Consider the following 23,634-nt stretch of genomic DNA (forward strand, 5'->3'; position numbering starts at 1 on the left):
ACTTTTTAAAAATTACAGCTAGAACCAAATAAATACAGTTCTTCTCATCTTTAGCGCTGTCTAGCGGTACCATTTTTGGGAAAGTATTTACTTTTGTATAAGCCAAATCGGGCCGCATATATGGTTTTAAAATTTTTCAAAAGGAGTCGCTATCTTAATCACTCATAAGATTTTCAGAAAATCCGCTTTCACTTGGTGAATGTCCCATAAAAATTGGTTTCGGAGATTGGCAAGCGCAAACAAAGAGAGATAAACCAAAAAAAAATCTTACTACAGTCGTTTCTTATTGTCGGAATGACTCGGATTTATATCATGGTATTATATCTGTGAATCTAACCGCATTCCAAAAAACAACAACAGAAATGCTTGGCTACATTAAAGTTATTCACCAATGACGTCAGAAGCCTTTATTTCAAAATCACATAACGCACAGATATGTACTTCAATTTATTTATGTATGTATAGTAGGGCGGGTCGATTTAAAAATCGCTCATTGCTCTGTGAAAATCGTATTCTAGAAATCAAAATAAGAAACTTTGTCGAAGGAACCATACCTCTAAAACGAATTCTGATGTCCCCCAATTTGGGTCGAACTTTTGGGTAGGGGCAAATTTTGAAAAATCCCACTTTGATCCATTTAGAGTGCTCCAATCGAGTCCAAATGTATGACCGACCCCCACTAACTTTGGACGGCCGATCCACCCATGCCTGGCACACCCCCTGGAACTCCACTGGGGGGTTCCCCATACAATCATTTCAAAATATCACCATTTTTGGCCTTTACATGAGAAAAGAAACTAAAAAGTTCGACCCAAATTGGGGTACATCAGAATTCGTTTTAGAGGTATGGTTCCTTCGGCAAAGTTTCTTATTTTGATCCCTATAATATGATTTTCACAGAGCAATGGGCGATTTTTTTGCCTCCCCACAAATCGACCCGGCCTAATGTATAGGTATGTATGTTTAGATGAGAGAAGACATAAATATCACTAAAACTTGAATGCCCGGCTTATTCAGTAAAGCTGTATCACTGTATAATTCACACCCGGCTAAGGAATCAGTCAAACAAAGTAAAAAAAAAATAAATTAAAAAAATATGTCCGTGTGTATGTGAGGGTGAGGCCCATTATGAAGACCCAGTATACGTTTACGAAAAAGCCCCCACACTAATGAGCGCCCATGGTACCTGAGTACCGCGCACTTATACACCTAAAGTAAAAAAATTTATTTGTCGTAAAGTACGCAAAGAACTCCGAACTCCTCCCCCTATTTGTGGCGTGCGTCTTGATGTTGTTCCACAAATGGAGGGATCTAATATTTCAAGCCGATTCCGAATAACAGATATTTTTATGTGGAGCTTTTTCATGGCAGAAATACACTCGGAGGTTTGCCATTGCCTGCCAAGGGGCAACCGCTATTAGAAAAATGTTTTCCTTAATTTTGGTGTTTCACCGAGATTCGAACCTATGTTCTCTCTGTGAATTCCGAATGGTAGTCACGTACCAGCCCATTCGGCTACGACGGCCGCCAAAATAGGATTTAAGGGGATTGAGCCCCAGCTTCCCCAAACACCCCTCCTTTATGTGACATAAAAGATAACCAGAAACTTTTTCATAGCCAAATGAATTTTTCACATGCTCGAAGTCTGTCTGTACCCTAAAGTTAAAACGTGAAAGCTTGAACAAATAATACTCTAGCAAACAAAGTCCGAAAATATCTAATGCTCCAAAGATAACACTGTGCGACAATTTTGGGGTCATCAAAATCAAACCACACCGGACCTTTTTTTTCTGAAAATATACCTATTCAATAGCAAAACCCTCGCTGGGTTTTTAAAAGTTAGCTCGATTTTATTTTTTATTGCGTTTTGAAGTTTTCTATTTTCATGAGATTTTGGAGTTTTACCTGTACGCTAAATTTGACTTATAAATCGACCTTTGTTTGATTTAATCGATTTATTTGGTCATAGCTTGATGCAGAAATTTCGTACATGTACAAATAAACTTATTTTGAGAAGAACCTATATCTCAATACGCAATTTTGAATACCAAAATTTCGAAAAATTGTATGTTTTTACTATTTTTTACTGTAATTATGAAAATAATTAAAATTTCTCACTATTTCTTCTAGCAAAAATGTTGCAAAATGTACTAAAAAAGTCATTTATAAGATAAATACATAAAACTGAACTTTAAGTTTGTTATTTTCTAAAAAAATAAATTTTTAACAAGGTTTTTCTTCATAAAAATAATTTTTTTATACTCTGCTTTAAATTTTTTTTTAAATATCTAAAAACTCTGTAGGTAAAAATACGAAATAGATTAAGTAAAAAGAATATAGACTTGAATTCTTATACAATAATTTTTTTTTTTTTTATTAAAATAAAGAATTTTTACGTACTAAAACCTTAGAGACGAGCTCTTTTCGACAATGATTGAATTTCAACATCATCATTATCAGAGTAATCAGATTCATCAGTAAAGAATTCCATGCCTGTCTCTTCTTCTTCTACCTCATATTCTTTTTCCTCCTGGTTACTCCATTTTCCTTCATTTTCTTCCTGGTCGTATTGAAAAATATGTTTACTCCACCAACATATTTCGGCTAGTATGGCACCTGGAGCTCGTTTTCCTCGGTATCTTGACTCAAATGGCATCGCAGTTTGATGGTAGCGCTCTAAAACAAACATTTCCTGATAAGACAGACAACAACCTTCTTTATACTTTTTATTTTGGAATGTGTGCTAGCCACTTTTCTATGTACTTAACAGGCTAAAAGTCTTGTGAGACCAATCTTGCTTTTCACTACTCACGATTACATTTTGTTACATCCAATATTCATTGGAAAACCGTATCTGGAAAAAATACTAGCAAAAATAGAAAAATCTGAAAATGTGTATAACGGGTGGTTACGTATAAAATTATTTTCATAATTACAGTAAAAAATGGTAAAAACATACAATTTTTCGAAATTTTGGTATTCAAAATTGCGTATTGAGATATAGGTTCTTCTCAAAATAAGTTTATTTGTACATGTACGAAATTTCTGCATCAAGCTATGACAAAATAAATCGATTGAATCAAACAAAAGTCGATTTATAAGTCAAATTTAGCGTACAGGTAAAACTCCAAAATCTCATGAAAATAGAAAACTTCAAAACGCAATAAAAAAAAAAATCGAGCTAACTTTTAAAAACCCAGCGAGGGTTTTGCTATTGAATAGGTATATTTTCAGAAAAAAAAGGTCCGGTGCGGTTTGATTTTTGATGTCGCACTGTGTAAGTTTCATGTTGGTTGCGCGCGCTGCTACTATAAATTCTGGTGCCGCAATTCTTGAAAATCAGTGAAAGTCACTTAGCCAAGCACACTGTAGAGATAAAAAGGCACTACACTAAAAACCATAAGAAGTACCAAAAATCTTATCAGGATGTTTAAGTTTGGCGAGACGTTAATCCTTTTGATGGCACTAGTGATCGCCGCAAATGCAGAGAGTAAGCATACAATTAAAATTTTTAGTGTTCCTTAAAGCACTCCTAACCAATGTCCACTCACAATAGGCGATCCTCACGACTTCACCATGCGAAGTATGAGTCGCGCAAATATGTTGGGCAGTGGTACGATACTGGATAATTCGGCCGTGCCCGTTGACGAACTCGATCCAAACTATTGGCGTAAATCGGCGAGTGAGGAAATTAAAAGCCGTCTAGCCACCGGACCCAACACCAACAAAGCGAAGAATGTCATATTTTTCCTAGGCGACGGCATGTCGCTGAGCACAATCACTGCTGCGCGCATACTCAAAGGACAACGAGAAGGCAATCCAGGCGAAGAGTCACAGCTCAGCTTCGAAAAGTTCCCATACACTGGCTTGAGCAGGGTAAGCATGTACATTTCTTGCCGTCTAGCTCAGTGATTTAGTTCTCAGCATGTCCTATTTATAGACGTACTGCACCAATGCTCAAGTACCCGACTCCGCTTGCACTTCCACAGCTTACCTGACTGGCGTTAAAACTAACATTCTTTCATTGGGCGTTGGCCCAAAGGTGAACTACAATGATTGCGCAGCATCCATGGATCCGGCTAATGATCTCACATCGCTTTACGACTGGGCTCAAGCAGCTGGCAAATCCTCTGGTTTTATCACCACTACCAGACTCACGCACGCCAGTCCTTCCGGTGGTTACGCGCATGTCGCGAACCGAATGTGGGAGTCCGATACGAATGTGCGCTCGTATCTCGCCGAAAACTACACCACAGATTGTACTGATATTGCCACACAACTCATAACTGAAGCACCAGGCCGCAATCTTGATTTAATAATGGGTGGTGGAATGGGCAAATTTTTGCCAAAAACAATGATCGACTCATTTGGTGCGGCTGGTGAACGTACGGATGGCGTAAATTTGCTCTCGCAATGGCAACGCAGACATCCGGGTGGTGTATTTGTTAGTAATCGAAAACAAATGCAGGCACTCAATATTGAGCAAACCAAGAGTATTTTGGGTATCTTCCAGTCATCATTGATGAATTACCATCATCATGCGACCGAAGGAGAACCTACTCTATCCGAAATGACGGAAACCGCTATTAAGTTCTTGAGCAAAAACGAAAATGGCTACTTCGTGTTCATTGAAGGTGGCCTCATCGATTATGGCAATCACCAGAACAAACCTGGAATCAGTCTTGACGAGACTTTAGAGTTTTCGAAGGCTGTGGAAATGGCATGCAACATGACTAGTATCGAAGACACACTTATCGTCGTCACGGCCGACCATGCACATCCACTCAACATCGTCGGTTATCCGGTACGTGGCAACAATATTTTGGATATTAATAAAATCGGCTACGATCGAAATGGTGTGCATTATTCAACACTCAATTACGCAGCTGGCCCTAACCAATATTTGGATGAGTACGGCGATCGCATTGAATTGGAAGGCCAGTTTGGCGACGTGGGTAAGTTATTGTAGGCGCAAACAAGCCAAACAAGAAACCAGTACTCATTAATGGCAATCAATTATTTCATTTTTTTTTTTCGAAGATTTCATTTTCCCCAGCTACATTTCGGTAAGTGATGGTGTTCACAGTGGTGATGATGTCAGCGTATACGCTTCCGGCCCCTGGCAGCACCTTTTCCGTGGCGTACTCCAGCAGAATAGCCTGCCTCATATGATGGCGTATGCCGCATGTATTGGCGATGGCGCCAAAGCATGCGACTAAATCTAGCTACGCGTTGTTGTTGTTTATCATTAAAGCAGTCCTACCAAATTAGAACAAAATGATAATTGTCCATTTATATTAGAGCAACCAGCACAACCACACATTTGCTGCCATCTCCCATCTACCAACAATTCGAAAGTAGCAGCACTTCTACCCGCGATATCTTTTGTTTGCCTACTTTGGCTGCGCACTACCTTATATTTATCTAATGGATTTGTTACTTAGCCAAAGTATACAGAAATATTAAATTTGTTAAGCACTTGCAGCCTGGCAGTTAGCGTTTGTTAAGTCGCTAATACTTTCGTTTGCTTGTTTAAATCTTAGTTTAATAAAGAACTTAACGCTTAAGTGTTCAAATAGTAACAGAGCTATTTTCACAACATTTTTTAACAATGTCAAAATTTCGCATGAAGCTGAAAAGGTTTACCAATACAGGGAGCCCAGACATATGCCTCTCTTGCCAAATTTGCCAATTCATTGGTGGACCCTGTGCAAGAAGAGCATCGAGCATATATTTTACTCTTATCAATAAGGAACTGAAAAAACTATATTTCAATTCTATTGTCTGCAATCTCATTTCTTCAGTGAAAGTAAAGTTAAGCTAAAATGAATGTTCTGAAATGCAGAAATCTTAAATCTTAGCCCACCAGTCACTTGAAGCCTTCCACTATCCACCAAACAGGAAATGTACTCACCTTCTGACGCTGGCTTTGACCATTGATGGTAGAAAGGTATTAACTGGCTCCTACCCCATTTTTGAGAGTGGGTGCGCAGGTTGCTGAAAGAGTGGATAATTTTTGCTACTTGGGATGTATGATTGCCACAAATGGAGGAAGTGAGACTGACGTTGAAAGCAGAATTACCGAAGCCAAAGCGTCGTTCGGCATTCTTGCACCGCTCTGGCAAAATAATAACATAACTACGTCAAGTTACCACGTGTAAGGTCACCGCAATGATCAGAAAACGTCTACAAACGAAGGGTGTTTTTTTAGAGGTTAGGTTTTCAAGATGAAATAAAACGTATATAATTTAATGTTATGGACAAGAATTTAGCTTTATTATAAAGATAAGGGTTTGCCATTATGTTTTAAAAATGATTTCGGGCAAGTGGCCGCCGCGGCTGGCTCGAATAAATTCCAGCCGAGAGGCCCAATTTTCGACCACTTTTTGCAGCAATTGGGGCCGTATGTCAGCAATAACGCGCCGAATATTCTCTTCCAAGACGTCAATCGTCTCGGGCTTATCTGCATAGACAAGCGACTTCACATAGCCCCACAAGAAATAGTCCAGCGGTGTTATATCGCACGATCTTGGAGGCCACGCCACAGGTCCACGGCGCGAGATAATGCGCTCACCAAAAGTTTCCTTCAATAAATCGATTGTTGCGTTGGCTGTATGGCATGTAGCACCGTCTTGTTGGAACCAAAGGTCGTCCACATCAACATCGTCCAATTCAGGCACGAAAAAGTCATTAATCATGGCTCTATAGCGCTCTCCATTGACTGTAACATAATGGCCGGCTTCATTTTTAAAGAAATATGGACCAATGATTCCCTCTGCCCATAGAGCACACCAAACAGTGACTTTTTGAGGATGTAACGGCGTCTCAGCAATGGCTTGTGGATTATGTTCACTCCAAATGCGACAATTTTGCTTATTGACATACCCATTCAACCAAAAGTGAGCTTCATCGCTGAACAAAATTTTCTTGTGAAAATCGGGATCGGTGGCCATCTCGTTTTGGGCCCAAAATTGCACGATTTGCAAACGTTGTTCAGGTGTAAGTCTATTCATTATGAAATGGTAAACCAAACTGAGCATAAATCAAGTGACAGCTGTCAAAAAGACCATCTACGAAAAAAGTAGTGCCAACTTGAAAACCTAACCTCTAAAAAAAACACCCCACGGAATTACTGAGGAAATCTAATCAATTAGATGTGGCGACTGAAATCTGCAGAAGGAAATGGCAATGGATCGGCCACACCCTGAGAAAGAGTGACGACAGCATCGCCTAACAAGCGCTGCGATGGAACCCCTTCCAACGGGCCGGACGAAAATGTATTCCATAGTCGGCGCCCTACGCTTCAACTAGGAGTTAGGATATTCTATAGATATATAAAACCAATGAAAACCTGTTCAGAACCTGCCTCTGGTAAATGAGTAGATGCTTACTTCTGACACTACACCCAGAGTATACACGGCTTAGACCTCTCATAGAATTACTTACTTTATTAAGATACAGGGTGGCTGATGAATTTTGCTACATTAAGAAACTCAAATAACTTTTTTTTAGTGTATGGAATTCATTTATTTTTTTTTTTCAAGTTGAAGGTCATTAAATTTTATTAAATATAGTTTAACTATATTAGTTTTAAAAATAATTGAATTTAAATGCCCCCCATGCTCGTTGACACAAGTGCGGCATCCTAGTAAAAAGTTGTTCATTGCTGCTTTGAGAGTTGCGACAGGAATAGCCGCAATTGTTGCCCGAATGGATTGTTTTAGTTCATCCAAATTTGTTGGCTTTGTTTTATAAACTTCTTGTTTACATAAATCCCACAAGAAAAAGTCAGGTGCAGTAAGGTCAGGCGACCTGGGGGGCCAACGAAATTCGGAGTTTCTTGAAATCAGTTTATTGGGAAATTTTCGTCGCAACTCTGTCATAACAGTCTGGGCTATGTGAGACGTTGCCCCATCTTGTTGAAACCACACAGAGTTGAAAGGAATTCTCTTTCGGCGTAGTTCTGGATAGAAAAATTCTTTCAGCATTTTCAAATAACGGTCTCCAGTAACCGTAACGATGTGACCATTTTCTTCAAAAAAATAAGAACCGACAATGCAGCGTGAAGAAACCGCACACCACACTGTCACGCGAAGAGGATGCAATTCCGTCTCGTGGAGTATCTGTGGGTTAGAAGTACTCCATATTCGACAATTTTGTTTGTTCACATTGCCGTTTAAATCGAAATGGGCCTCATCAGACATGAAAAGGCAGTTCAACATGTTTTGGTCTTCTTCCACCATTTGCAGGATCTTCTGGCAAAACTCCAAGCGAATCGGCAAGTCTGCTGCATTCAGTTTGTTAACCATTTGAATTTTGTAGGGAAATAAGTCTAAATCTTTGTGCATTATTGTTTGCAAAGACTGTCGGCTGACACCAAGTTGAGCAGATAAGCTTCTTGTTGAAACCCTTGGATTGCTTTGTATAGCTGCAGCTACAGCAGCGATCGTTTCCTCCGTCCGAACTGGTGGGTTTCGATGATAAGGCCTTCTTGCGACTGTTCCTTGCTCAGCAAAATTATTCACCAGTCTCATTATGGTCCATCTGCTCGGGGGATCGCCGCCAAACATCCGCCTGTACTCTCTCTGTACCAAAACTACGGACTCCAGTGCGTGATAGCGGCGGACTATCCAAATTCTTGTTTGCGTGTCCCAGTTATCCATTTTAATAAATTTTAAAGATCAATCTGCAAATTAAAACAAAAATGGAACAGATAACTTAAAAAGAAAAAAAGTTATTCAATTTTTTTTTGGTAGCGGCTTTCATCAGCCACCCTGTATTTAGGTACAATAGATTTCTCAATGCGAACATCAATCAAAAGGGTGCCAGGAATACGTTAATCCAAGCTAATTTTTTAAGCAGAGTTACTATTGGTTTCCCCGTAAATACATCGACCGCCACTCCGCAATCAACTTGAGAGAGTGGAAGGCAAAAGCAAAGAACCAAACAGGTATAAAAAAGAAAGTGCTTCGGATTAAACGAAGATGACCAACAGTGGCTACTTACGCTCGTATTTACCGTTTCACGCTACTGATGAATTTCGCCAAGTGTGGTATATTTAAACCCGCAGTATCCGAAGGAGTAGTCCAGATGTGTAACCCAGATGGTGTACCCCAGATGGCTAAATCACCTCGCCCTTCAGACAGCTTCTGCAGAAATAATTTGAAGCAATCCCAAGTCTCACCGCATGGACACCTAACGGACAATGTCCGGTAAGTATACCTACCAAATTCGAGAGCTGCGGCTTTATTGATTTTAGAAGTTCTCTCGAGTACCCCCGGCCTACACGTGGCCAGAAGGATCTCGCGGCTTTGCACGTTTGCGCGAGAGCCCAGCGCTCGCGTGACCCATCTTTCGAGGAGCTGACCACTGGTTCTTAAGGGAACTCCAATCCTCTCATTTTGCATTGAACCTGTATCCAGGCTCCCCTGTCTAGCCAACTCCTCAGCCCAACAGTATCCCTCTATGCCGCTCTTACCGGGAACCCAAATGAGCCTAATATCGAAGTATTCGGATGCAAGCGAGAGAGAAGTCAGGTATTCCCCGTCAAACCCCGAACGCACAAACAACGAGCCGAAGCCCCTAATTGCCGCTTGAGTGTCGGAGTACAGATGTAGATACTTTACAGTAATTACAGAATTAAGCAACCAGCCCACTTCTTCCTTAATTGCGGCTACCTCCGCTTGGAAAACACTACAGTGGTCCAAAAGCCTAAATCTGAACTTGATAGGGAGCTCCTTGCAGAATACTCTTCCGACCAACTTCAAGCCATCCGAAAACATGTTTGCCATGTATTGCGTACCGCCCATCCCTCCCTTGAGGGAATACGAATGGAAAAAGTACCCCTCGAAATTAGAGAGATAGAGAAAAGTAGCTTACAAAGCTAGTCTTTGTGACTATAGGCGGCGTTGGGCATTGTATTTGTAATATTCGACCTGCATCGCTAATTCAATCGACTTCCAAAGTCGTCAAGTATGAGTAACAACTTTAGAGATATGGACCTTTGAGAAACCTCAATGCTCTCTCGTCTATTTAAACCAGTTGGCTAGTTACAAATTTGAAAAATTCCTCGCGCTATTCAAATGTTCTTTGCTTGTATGCCTGGGAAATTTACTAACACTTTCAAGTAAAACCGTTTCGCCCAAACACGCATTTAAAATCACATTTATGGCCATTCACATTTGAAAGTGTGGAATTTTACACTTTACTTTGCAGCCAGTTGCTATTTCCTTGCCTGCCACACCGGCACTCACTTGCCATGCGACTGACCGGCAGACTACGAGCGCCAGTTATTCCACTGTCCAAAGCTGGTTTGAAGTGCCTGAATGCCATAACAAAAATATTTGCATAAATCGCAGTTTTTATAAGCATTTAATGCACTCACACACAAGTAGAAGGAGAGCGGCGTGTGCAACGCAAGCCAGCCAGCTATGCACAGACGAGGTGAAATGGACTTTTGCAGCCAAATAATTCATGCATAAATATAACTAAAAAAATGTATGAATGTATTGTAAGTAGGTGATTACATGTGAGTCGAGAAGCGCAAACATCAACTGGGGAAAATATGTATTCACACACACATGCATACATACATAGGCAAAAAAGTATAAGGACGTATGATTTACGCGAAACACTGAAGCGACACATTTACTATTACCATAACATTTCAAAGGTGGTACCGAGTGGTGATGCCTGAAAGTACACTCCTCACAAAAATTAAGGGAGCAAGAAAAAAATTCAAATTTTTTCAGGTTTTTTGACGGACTGTATCTATGTGAAAAATGATCGTACCAGAAATTTAAAAAAAGCATTTTGAAGCTCCAGGGCTCTACTTTTCGAATCCGTGGAGCAAAAATTTTGCCAGGCCACGGTTTCAACGCAATCTGAAAAAGTATGACGAAAAAAAAATTTTCCAAATTTTTATCTTTCTTTCTTGGGCTCCACGGGCTCGAAAAAAATTTTTGCGATAAAGCGATCATATGGACCAGAAAGCCTGATTATTCAGCTTCATTTTCCTTTTTTTAAATTCTTCCTACGTCCATGTGTCACGGAGATATCCGGAATTGAACAAGAAAGGACCCTTTTGTCCTCAAGCAGCGATATCTCGACAACGAATGGTCGCATCGGAAATTGGAGGACGGTTTTGGAATCTGCAATAAATTCCCCATAAAATTCCGTGTAGACGTTTCACGGCGAAATTTTTTTTTTCTTTCAGTACTTCCCTGCAAAAAGTGGAAAAAATTGAATTTTTCTCTTGATTTGGAAAATCGGCTGTATCACCGCAAATATTGAGCATTGAGCAACGGTTTTCAGGGTTTTTTTCACCTTAATGTATCCCTAATAACCCTGTAAATTTTTAGATTGATCCACTGAACCGTTTTTCCGGGCCGATCAATCAAAATTTTTAAAAAAATTAAAGGAACAAGATGTTTACCCGTAAACATTTTGTAATTTTTTTGAAATGGAAAAATCTTTTTTTCTCTCACTTTTTTTCTCAATTCTGCACCAGATACTGCATTAGTTCAAAAAAAGAAACACAAAAAAAAATTTCGAAAATTTTCGAAAAAAAAATTTTTTTTCACCCCAACATTAGAACCTTACCTGCATTAGAGCGGGCGTTAGTTGAAACGTGGCGACGGATTCCGCAGAGAATGATTCGAAACTGCATTTCGAATATGCCTCAAAGGTTGCAGGCTGTTAAGAGGAACAGAGGTGGCAATACGCGGTATTAGCCCACACACACACACACACACACACACACACACACACACACACACACACACACACACACACACAATCTTTAGAGAATGAGTTTGGAGTCTCAAAATACTGTGGAAGTGACGAGCCACGGGGTCTCATTCTCTGAGAAAACCACACACATACACGTGCGTAAGCACAAAAGAAGCGTGAATCCGACCGAGCAACCTCCACGTGGTGCGCTTTGGGTAACGCAAATGCCGGCGGTGGATGTTCCAATCCACTTTTATGTGGAATAATTTCAGTATTTGACTCAAATTTAAAAAAAAAATTTTTTCAAAAAAAAAATTTTTTTTTCGAAAATTTTCGAAATTTTTTTTTGTGTTTCTTTTTTTGAACTAATGCAGTATCTGGTGCAGAATTGAGAAAAAAAGTGAGAGAAAAAAAGATTTTTCCATTTCAAAAAAATTACAAAATGTTTACGGGTAAACATCTTGTTCCTTTAATTTTTTTAAAAATTTTGATTGATCGGCCCGGAAAAACGGTTCAGTGGATCAATCTAAAAATTTACAGGGTTATTAGGGATACATTAAGGTGAAAAAAACCCTGAAAACCGTTGCTCAATGCTCAATATTTGCGGTGATACAGCCGATTTTCCAAATCAAGAGAAAAATTCAATTTTTTCCACTTTTTGCAGGGAAGTACTGAAAGAAAAAAAAATTTCGCCGTGAAACGTCTACACGGAATTTTATGGGGAATTTATTGCAGATTCCAAAACCGTCCTCCAATTTCCGATGCGACCATTCGTTGTCGAGATATCGCTGCTTGAGGACAAAAGGGTCCTTTCTTGTTCAATTCCGGATATCTCCGTGACACATGGACGTAGGAAGAATTTAAAAAAAGGAAAATGAAGCTGAATAATCAGGCTTTCTGGTCCATATGATCGCTTTATCGCAAAAATTTTTTTCGAGCCCGTGGAGCCCAAGAAAGAAAGATAAAAATTTGGAAAATTTTTTTTTCGTCATACTTTTTCAGATTGCGTTGAAACCGTGGCCTGGCAAAATTTTTGCTCCACGGATTCGAAAAGTAGAGCCCTGGAGCTTCAAAATGCTTTTTTTAAATTTCTGGTACGATCATTTTTCACATAGATACAGTCCGTCAAAAAACCTGAAAAAATTTGAATTTTTTTCTTGCTCCCTTAATTTTTGTGAGGAGTGTAAATGGGGTCGAAATTTATTTTTTATCTGCCATATGCCATCAAGTATAAAGCGAGTGACATAATGATAAGGTCACCACACAATAATGAATGCCGTTATGTTTTGATTTGCATGGACAAAATTCGCAACATCGTAAGAAAAAAATGATCAAAAATCAACGAGGATCATAAGCTACGCCAAACGTGCACTTTTTTGTGCGTAATTTAATTTAATGGACTATGAAACTGCATAATTTTTATTTTTTTTTAATTGTTATTAAAAAATGTGATGTTTTGTTGAAAGTTTGTCGAATTTTAATAAATCTTGTACAAGTTTAAAATGGGGATTAATATGGTATTTTATATATAGGGTGGGCCATGTAAAATTTGCTTTTTGAATCGGCTATAAAACAAAAAAAAACTAATCAATATTTTTTCAAACTTTTTTTTTTATTTTGAAGATTGAACATTGACATTATGAATAAAAAATAATATCGTTCAAATTACTGCCACGACACGCTTTACAGTAGGCCATTCGATCAACCCAATTTTTAAGCACATTTTCGATTGTTTGGGCTCCAATTTCATGAATGGCAATTTCGATTTCGTGTTTTAAAGCATCAATCGTCTCTGGATGGTTCGCATAGCATTTGTCCTTAACGGCTCCCCACAAAAAATAATCCAATGGGCTTAAATCACAGCTCCCAGGCGGCCAATTGATATCGGAATTTCGGCTGATTATTCGGTTTTCAAAAACGGTAGCCAAAAGTTCGAGTGTAACTTTGTCAGTGTGACAAGTTGCACCGTCCTGTTGAAACCAAATGTCGTCCATGTCATCCTCTTCAATTTTTGGAAACAACTCGTTGAGCATGTCACGGTAACGCTCGCCATTTACTGTAACCGCGGCTCCTCGCTCATTTTCGAATAAAAATGGCCCGATGATACCGCCAGACAAAAAACCGCACCAAACAGCGACTCGTTGTGGATGCATTTGCTTCTCTACAGTAACGTGTGGATTTTCTGAGCCCCAAATCCGACAATTTTGCTTATTGACGTAGCCACCGATGTGAAAATCAGAAAAGAATAACAAGACTCACCACTTTGGAAATTGGTTTTCAATATTTCCCAATTTTGTTCAAGCGTATAGCGTCCCATTTCGTAAATGTCAAACCTTTAAGTAAATTATGAACACATTTGACATGTCATTTGGGTCACCATTCTCAAGAAAATAGGTGGTTCAAAAAGCAAACGCTATATGGCCCACCCTGTAGAATGCAAAAAAATAATTCAAACTAAGCTCTTAAGAGGTGTGGACTAAGCTTAAAGAGCTTCTTAAAATTTACAGTTATTTATATAATATTGTATTGATTGGTTAATGAGTAGTTGTTGTAGTTTAGTTTAAGAAATTTTCCTGCTCCTGTTGCACATAATAATGTTGAAGTACTATTAAACACGCAAGTCCTAGGCTGTACTATTGATATAAATAAATAAATAAATAAATGAATAAATAAATTTGATATCACTAAATCGCTTTTGACAACATACTGGATTACGGTTCGTTGGTCTTATCAAGTTTACGCAAATAGGCTACAATCTCTTCTAAACACTTATTTATCTTGAGATAACCGTAAGAAAATTTCGGCAAGATTCTAAATAGGTCAAGTTAACTGCAGTGATCCCGCTCACGTTATGAGTTACTTTTCGCCTCTGTTTTTATCAATTAAATATTCACTGTTATAAGGCGTTTATACTTTTCGAAAGTCAACGAATAACTGAACCTTCGCATTGTTCAATTACTGTTTTCTTTCCCTCCTACATTCTTCCTTTTGCATTATCTTTTCTACATGAACGGACGCCGTATGGTTAATATTTGGAAGCAAAATATTTATAAAGAGTCTTTCAAAAGCGACGCCCAGATGTCAGTGGTGAATAATTCCCAAAAGTTGCCTTTTTTCGTGTCATTTTTAACATTTGTCAAGTGAGCAGATTATATACAATAGAACGCGTTAAATCTATTGAAACTTGCTATGAAAATGGTCGACATTTAAGAACAACATATCGGAAAAGTCGTAATTTTTTGTGTGAATAATCATCCGAATGAGTAGATTTCAAGAAGTTGCTTCGATCGAGCATAGAAAGAGCACTGGCAGACCAAAAACTAGACGCTCTGATGAGAATATTTCTGCTGTACCACAAAGTGTTGCTGATCAAATTGGGTAAGCTACTTCCATAACAATAATAAATTATTTTCTGTATATTACAATACAAAATGTGATTTTCCTTCTTTGCCTTTTATTTCAAACGATTTAAAATTGATTTCTTCTTCTTTCATAGCGTTACCACCCTGGGTGCGTCAATGCTTCCTTCAAAATGTTTCTCCAAAGCGGTCTAACTTGAACTGTTACTTCGTAGTTACGTATTCCCAACTTCTTAAGATCGTGTTCCACTGCGTATATCCAATCATTCCTCGGTCTGCCTTTTGCCTTCACGCCCATTAGCTTTCCTGTCAAAGCTTTCTTCACGGTACAGTGAGCAGGCATACGGATCACATGATCAAGCCATCTTCTGTAGGCACCATCATACATTCTTATTGAGCCAGAGATCTTTCTTATACCTTTTCTTTCTACGCTAGCAGTCAGCGCGCAGTCATCAATCTTAAGAGTCCATGCCTAACAACCATAAGCTTAATTTCCGCGAAATCGCTCTTAAAGAGAAAAAATATCAAAAAAGTACATAAACGCAAAAGCAATAACAATTTAAAAGTTTGACGTCTTCTTCTGATACAGTTTTTGGCCGAAAAAATTACAAAAGTTAAAACTTTTTTTCAATTGAGTTAAGGGGGTCTTCTGGTCTAGATGCCTTAGTTTTAGGTATTTTTAAAACTAAGATAAAGAAAAAATTTTAAAAATGTTTACTATTTTTTATGGTTTTATTAATATTGGAAAAGTATAAAAAAAATTAATATAAAAAAATAAAAAAAATCGTGGAATTACAGGCCGACGGAGTGGGAGCTACATAAAAAACGGTGCTCCATGATTTCAACCGTTGTAGTGATCTAAAATAAACAAATAGAAGTATAAAGTATATATATGTGTATTAGGCCGGGTCGATTTGTGGGGATATATGAATATCAAGACTTGATAATTTGTAGGAATTGTTACAGGTTACTTGCTTCATAAACACACCTGTAACTCACACATCCTACATATGTATGTGTGTAGGTGTTAATGCAATCGACTGTGCAATGCTAGCACGATTTGCCGCCGAAAGCACTTTTGATTTACTTTTATTAACGTCACAGCAGCATTGTGAGCAACATTTGATTTTATAATCTACACTCGAATCTGGCGCTGAGCCATGGAACTGTTGGCGTAAATGTAGTAAGTAATTGCCACACCTGCCACCACAGTGTGGCAGCCAAATGGCCAATGACATGCACACATACATATAAGCTATCGGCACCCACAACTTTTAACTATATGCTGTAAAAAAAAAACTTAAATATAAAGAAATGTAGCCATGCATACACCCTAAAAACCCATATGCCCCAAACCGGGTGCTGTGATAGACTTAAAATATTTTTATCAAATAAAGCACAAATAAATGAAAAGCCTCAACACCGGTCAGAATTTGGAGGACGCAGCACTGTGAACACTGATTTTAAAATTAATGTTCTAGAATCTCTAAAAGCCTCTCGTGGCGTAAGCCGAAAACTCAGAAACATGTGTTTACTAGGGCAGCTAATTCATTTAATAGATATGTCAATTATACGCATAAAAACAAACAAACACCCTGTTCAAGATTTCCCATAGCTCTATTATCTCACATTCGTACGTGTGTATGCGTGCGTGTGTCTATAAAAGCATGCTTACATGCAAAAGCACATTCCTTACATGCACTCAATGCCCGCGTGTCGGCGGACGTCCTCGAAGCACAACTAAATGTCATTCATCAAAAATTCGTTTTAATGCTTTGTTGGCAAAAAAATAAGTAGACACAATTTCTATCTCTCCCTCTCTCCCCTATCTCTCTTTCTACCTTCTCCTTCTTTCTTAGCACCATAGAATTAAATTTTTCATACACTCAATTCCGCTGCCCTCTGCACGTCCGCCACTCACTGTATTAATATACCTCCGTTGCGCTTTTGAAAATAGTCATTTCCGCTCCATAGCTGCACCACTTCCGGCTCAAATCGCTTAGCATGTTGAAGAGCAGCAGCTGCCGTAACATTTTGGCCGGAATCGACTGCGTTATACTGCCACTACTTAGTTGAAATTAAAAATTATTGACCTGTGTTGGCCCGAATGCCGAAAAGCTTCAATTGAAAAGACCGCATTGTCCGGTGGTGCGAGAGTAGTGCGGGTGGATGTGCAGCCTCCCTGCCTACACTGGGTAGGGTATACACATACATACATGTACATGTAAATATGTGTTACCGTTAGATGCCGCATAAGCTTTCTGTTCACTTGCCACTGTTAAATTTGATCAGTCTTCAAATTGAGGAAAATATTGCATCTGATTCTGTCTCTCATTGGAACAGCTTTCTCTCACTCATTTCGATTATTAGTGTTAAATTATTAAAAACATTTTTTCTCATTTATTTACTAATTTATCTAGATTAATTGCAATTAAAATTATAATTAACTAAGCATTAAATAACTCAAAATGTATAATATGCACTTTAGGTACAATACAAAAAATAACTGGCCGCCGTTTACCTTTTCTTCAATTTATTTACATTTATTTCAATTTTGTTTACCTTTTCACACAAGCGCAGGGCAATGCAATTGCAATTATAATAAAATAATATTAGATGATAAACGAGTTGGTGGCTTTCAAGCTTTGCTTTTGCAAATTATATTAAGCGCTATAATTTTTATAATCGTTTCTTCAAAACACGTGCGTTATTCCTATTGCCGGGCCATGAGGGAGGCTCATGGAATTACATTTTTATCAAAGTTTTTTATTATTTATTAAAATAATCTAAGAATAAGCAAGTAAATAAAACATTTACGCTATGCATATAAAAATTCATACATTCACACGTGCATTAAGGTGACATAACTGTAAAATACACTGCCTTACTTACAAGAGTGCAAATAATTTTAAATTGTGTAAGCACTGCAATTCTCCCAATTCTACCTTCCGCATTACAAATGTTTGCAAGTGATAAAAGACTGTTGATTTGGAGTTTCGCAGGCAGTTCGAGCAGGCAACGGCCAGTGAGCAGTGCTCGGTTAATTCTTAACCTCTTTCGAAAATACACCAGAGCGAAATGTTGAAAATGCAAAACGTACTAAGCAGCACTTTGGCTGTCCTACTACTGGCGCAACTACTGATCCGCGCAAAGGCATTGGATATCAACTGTTTGTTCAAATAGTTTACAGAATAAATGTAAAGTTGACACTCACAAATTAGTTTACCATTTCAGCGCCCGAAATCCACGCGCCTTACATCGTCAACAAGCTGCAGCGAGACAATCCGAATGGCATGGGCGTTGGCATGGCACTGAATAATCGTATGGTGCCGGCAGCTGAACTGAATGCCCAATTCTGGCGCGATCAAGCGAAGGACGAGTTACAAAAGCGCCTGGATAGAGAACTGAATAAGAATAAAGCGAAAAATGTGATCTTCTTTCTCGGCGATGGCATGCCATTGACTACCATTACGGCGGCGAGAATCCTTCAGGGGCAACGGCTGGGCTTTACAGGTGAAGAGCAGCTATTGTCATTCGAAAAGTTTCCCTACACCGGACTAAGCAGAGTGAGTATGCTGTCTTAGGTGTCGCGCAATTCAACGTACTTTACACAGTTTTCCACTCCATCCAGACCTACTGCACGAATGCTCAAGTGGCCGACTCGGCATGCACCTCCACCGCTTACCTGTGCGGCGTGAAAGCGAACACGCTTACACTTGGCGTGAACGCCAGAGTGAATTTCAATAACTGTTCAGCCAGCATGGATACCAACAATCATGTATCCTCGCTGTATAGTTGGGCTCAGGCAGCTGGCAAATCGACGGGCTTCATCACCACCACCTCGCTTACGCACGCCAGCCCATCGGGTGGTTATGCGCACGTCGCTAACCGTTTGTGGGAATGTGATGCAGATGTGCTCTCATATGGCGTAGATCCAACCACATGTATGGACATAGCACAACAGTTAATCACAAAGCTACCAGGTAAAAATTTGGATGTTCTAATGGGTGGCGGCATGGGCAAATTTCTACCGAATACGATCACGGACGCATTTGGCAATCCGGGTGAACGGTTGGATGGCAAAAATTTGCTTACACGCTGGCAAAATATACACCCTAAAGGTATAATTGTGAAAAATCGCGATGAGTTGCTGCGTCTCAATATCACACAAGTATCCAATATTATGGGACTCTACCAATCCAAGTTGATGCAGTACCATTTGCATGCGAACGATGAGCAGCCGACGCTGGCCGAAATGACTGGAGTGGCGTTGGCATTCCTTAATCAGAGTAAAAATGGATACTTCATATTCATCGAAGGTGGACTTATCGACTATGGAAATCACGCGAATAACCCAAGCATCGCTTTGGATGAACTCTTAGAATTTGATAAGGCAATTCAACTGGCGCGCGCTATGACCGATCCAGCAGAAACGTTGATTGTGGTTACGGCAGATCACGGGCACCCGTTAAGTATAGCTGGGTATCCGGAAAGAGGGAACAGTATACTGGGATTAAATGAGATGGGTAAGGATTCGATGGGAGTACCCTATGCTACACTGAATTATGCAGTAGGTCCTGAGCAATACCAGAATGCGGACCTAAGCAGAATGGATTTGACGGGCAAAATAGGCAAAGCAGGTAAGAAGAAAATAAGTGAATGGGGTTTGGGGATACAGCGAGAGAGGTATTGGAAGAGAGTAATCGAGTGTGGAGAAAATAATAAGGGTACACTTTTTGAATGAACTCAGAATAGTCACAGCACGTCGGGTTTTTCAGATATTCCAGATATTCTTTTTTGAGGTTATACAGATCATGAAATAGTAAAAGGAGCTCGGCCAAACCATTTGTTTATTTTTATTTTAATTTTCTGTCCATCCGAACCGAGCCCATTGAAGGAATTCAGTAGTAACTGGTTGTTTATCTCGAAATATAGAAGTTTTAACATGCCACATATTGACAAATTTGGACTATTTGTTTTTTTATTTTATATTTTCATTTATTTTTATAAAAGTATAAGCTCGACAAATTTTCGTAAAATTTTCAATTTTTTTTTAATCAGAATTAAAAAAAAATCGGAGTGCATAGTTTTATAATCCATTACATTTTAATATTTCAAAGGGGTATAGTGGTGGTATATCCTATACATTAGGCCGGGTCGATTTGTGGGGAGGCAAAAAAATCGCCGATTGCTCTGTGAAAACCATATTCTAGGGATTAAAATAAGAAACTTTGCCGAAGGAACCATACCTCTAAAACGAATTCTGATGTCCCCTAATTTGGGTCGAACTTTTTAGTTTCTTTTCTCATGTAAAGGCCAAAAATGGTGATATTTTGAAATGATTGTATGGGGAACCCCCCAGGGGAGTTCCAGGGGGTGTTCCACTGGCATTGGTGGATCGGCCGTCCAAAGTTAGTGGGGGTCGGTCATACATTTGGACTCTATTGGAACGCTCTAAATGGGTCAAAGTGGGATTTTTCGTTCGACCCTAATTGGGGGACATCAGAATTCGTTTTAGAGGTATGGTTCCTTCGCAAAGTTTCTTATTTTGATCCCTAGAATACGATTTTCACAGAGCAATAAGCGATTTTTAAATCGACCCGCCCTACTATACATATTTCGAAATCTGAATTTATAAAAAAATAATAATTTTAATTAAAAAATAGATAAGTAAATAGTCAAAATTGGTCAATATGGTCAATAATATCGGGGTGTATGGTCGGCGATTGAAATTAATACCCCAGTCTCACCTAACTTTCGTATAGGTATGGAAATGAATTTGACACAAGTCTTTGAAATTAAAAAAAAAAATTCGTTGTGCTTACGTGAAAAAGTTTCGAAATTCGGAAATGAGGCCAAAGCGAAAATTTCAGTTCTCCCAGTTTGGGCAGTTAATCAATTTAAAGCAGCAAAATAACTTAACTTTGAACACGACTTTCGCAAAAAGCTCCTTCACTAGAAAAAAAGCGGTAGCAGCTCTTCGGTTGGTTTCTCGAAGGTATCATCAAGAAAGAAAAGCCATAATAGAAAATAAGTGCGTGCATGCGTTTTTCCTAGCCCTTGAAGAACAAACCTACTGTAAATGCTAAATAGCTCCTAATATCGAAACATCCGTAATTAAGTACACTATTTTCTTATGACAACTCTTGCGCAAGCTCATATCGTAGTCGAGAAATTGTGAACCATACAGTGCACAACAACCACACGGCTACATGTCCGAGATGTGGATATTAAACGGCAAGATTGGCATTTTGGCAGTATTGGAGTTTGAGCTATGCATACTTCCTCTAAAGCAGCGTCAGACTCGTGTTAAACAGACATTTTTTTACGCAAAAGGAAGCATTCGAACGCAAACCATCTTAAAGGAAATATTAAATATGGAGTTACAATTGTTGAAAAATAAAATTGCTACGGTTTTTCCAAGTTGAATTGCAGCTTAGTATTTTTGAAAAACCTGTTGAAAAAAATCTGCTTAATATAGTCCAATAATTTCGGATTTTTTTAAATTTCAGTGCCAATAATGTAGGTGCATATTTTAGCATAAATGTTCCCAATTTTTTTTAAGTTCAGAGAAAATCAAATATTTTAAGCATTCAATAGCGCTCAATGAAATCAATATTAATAAAATAAAAAAAATGTGTGTATTCATCTTCTCTCCATTTAATCCCTTTATGTAAATCTCGTATTATTTTTTTGTTGTAGATTTCATTTCCCCCAGCTATATAAATAAAGAGATAGGCGTTCATAGTGGTGATGATGTGGGCGTGTACGCATCCGGTCCATGGGAACACCTCTTTCGTGGCGTAATGCAGCAAAATCTCCTACCCCACATGATGGCCTACGCGAGCTGTATGGGTACAGGGCCGAAAATGTGTGATAAAACGAAGGCTTAGAAAAAAAAGAGGCTTTATTCTTTTAATAAAATATATTAGTCATAAGTGCTAACGTATCAATACAGAAAATTAAAACAGTCAGATATAAAAGTCCCACTTATTGAAGGCATCACTAAAAGAAAATGGCGTAGTTTCTTTTATTTCGAAGTTCATATTGTATTTTATCAATTGATTTTTTTTTAGAAAAAAAGTTCCTCTTTCGATAAACGTGAAAACAGAATATTAATACAAATTATGATCTCCAAAACTTTTGAACCCAATCTGATATAAAAAAAATGTTAATCCATTCGCATTCGGTCTACCTTGAAATTTGTATCAACAAACTTGAGTGAATGTCAAATATGAAGCTGGTTATCAATGTAATATAATTTTATTGTAAAGATTTATACTTCACTCACTCATGCATACGGACATATCTCGTGTGATTGTAAATATTTTCGCATATTTCAGCTTCTGTTTTCTGGCAATTACGAATTCACTTGATTAAATATAAATTTACCGAAGATTGCTTACACCCTAAAGGGTGTTTGTTTAGAGATATAGACATTTTATTTAAATAAACATAAAAAAATTAATGAAATTTGTAGCAGTAACTTTGCCCTGTCAGTGTAGTGTAAATCACCGATCGTCTTCGTCCAACTCATCTAACGGTAGGCCCAGGAAACTAGCTGTTTAGACAGGATGGGTCCAGAGGGAGAGAGGTGTTAGATGAGTGAGTTTAATGGGCATGTGAAAAGGTAGTTAGTGTCGTGCGGGGTGCCTTCACATGCCGGATATATGTTTAGTATGTCGGGGACGATTCTGGGTAGGTAGGAGTTTAACCTGGTCCAGTATCCAGAATGTAACTGTGCCAAGGTTACGCGGGACTCTCGAGGAAGTTGGAGCTCTTCTTCTGCAGTGGGTGGTGGTTGGACTCCGATGCCGGCATTCGGGGGTCGGGGAGCTTAAGTAGGTGGTAAGAGTCTCCCGATAAATGTCGTTAATTGTCTGTCTGTACACTGTCCGATCCAGTAATTGTCGGTGTGTTTTGTCGTGGATCTCGTCCTTATGCTAGTCGTAGACGAGATCAGGACACACACTTATTTTTCTGGACAACTTGGTTAAGCCTAGTCTTTCTCTATTCTTTCAAGCTTTTATTGAAAGGATGAGGGTGCATTTGAATTGACTCTATTAATTTAAATTCCATTTATTTTCTGCAATTAATTTGATTTAATAAAAAGCACCATCGATAAAAATTTGCGCGATACAAAATTGTTCTTCTTGCCAAAGTTTGCCGTACGGCAAAAGTATAAAGTTGCGCGTTTTTGTGCTATCCATTTTGGTATGCTGTACGCCATCTGTGACGTCTTCGACTCAAATACGAGTACACATAATTTATTTTGCTGTCAGTCAAATTCGTTGCCGCAACGGACCCGTTGTGACGGGCCTATTACTGGTCGGGAATCGGCAATATCAGAGAGTTGTGGTATGTAGCAGGAGACAGAAAAGTTTTCAGCGGAATTACAACAAATATTTTTTAAAAACATAAATTTATCTATAGGAAATCCACTAATTTATATTTAATATATATATGCACACTTTTGTACGATCGCTTACATTCGAACACGAACATGCAAATAAAGAAGAAGAAGAACTTCTAACTTCGATTATTC

At 38.7% G+C, this 23,634-nt stretch overlaps 2 protein-coding genes across 2 annotated transcripts; both read left to right on the forward strand.

Moving 5' to 3' along the window:
- The first annotated feature begins 3,416 nt into the window (after positions 1-3,416).
- LOC129245425 (membrane-bound alkaline phosphatase-like) lies at positions 3,417-5,550 on the forward strand. The gene is made up of 4 exons (XM_054883584.1): positions 3,417-3,490; positions 3,557-3,876; positions 3,941-4,955; positions 5,041-5,550. Exons 1-4 carry the CDS (start codon positions 3,427-3,429, stop codon positions 5,217-5,219), a joined length of 1,578 nt encoding a protein of 525 aa, XP_054739559.1. The 5' UTR covers positions 3,417-3,426; the 3' UTR covers positions 5,220-5,550.
- Positions 5,551-18,096: 12,546 nt separating this feature from the next.
- On the forward strand, positions 18,097-22,513 carry LOC129246204 (alkaline phosphatase-like). Its single transcript, XM_054884805.1, has 4 exons — positions 18,097-18,258; positions 18,324-18,655; positions 18,721-19,729; positions 21,792-22,513. The coding sequence occupies exons 1-4, from the start codon at positions 18,168-18,170 to the stop codon at positions 21,980-21,982; spliced, it is 1,623 nt and encodes a 540-aa protein (XP_054740780.1). The 5' UTR covers positions 18,097-18,167; the 3' UTR covers positions 21,983-22,513.
- Positions 22,514-23,634: the final 1,121 nt, after the last annotated feature.

This window comes from Anastrepha obliqua, chromosome 4 (assembly GCF_027943255.1).
Source record: "Anastrepha obliqua isolate idAnaObli1 chromosome 4, idAnaObli1_1.0, whole genome shotgun sequence".
In the NCBI taxonomy this organism is placed as follows: Eukaryota; Metazoa; Arthropoda; class Insecta; order Diptera; family Tephritidae; genus Anastrepha; species Anastrepha obliqua.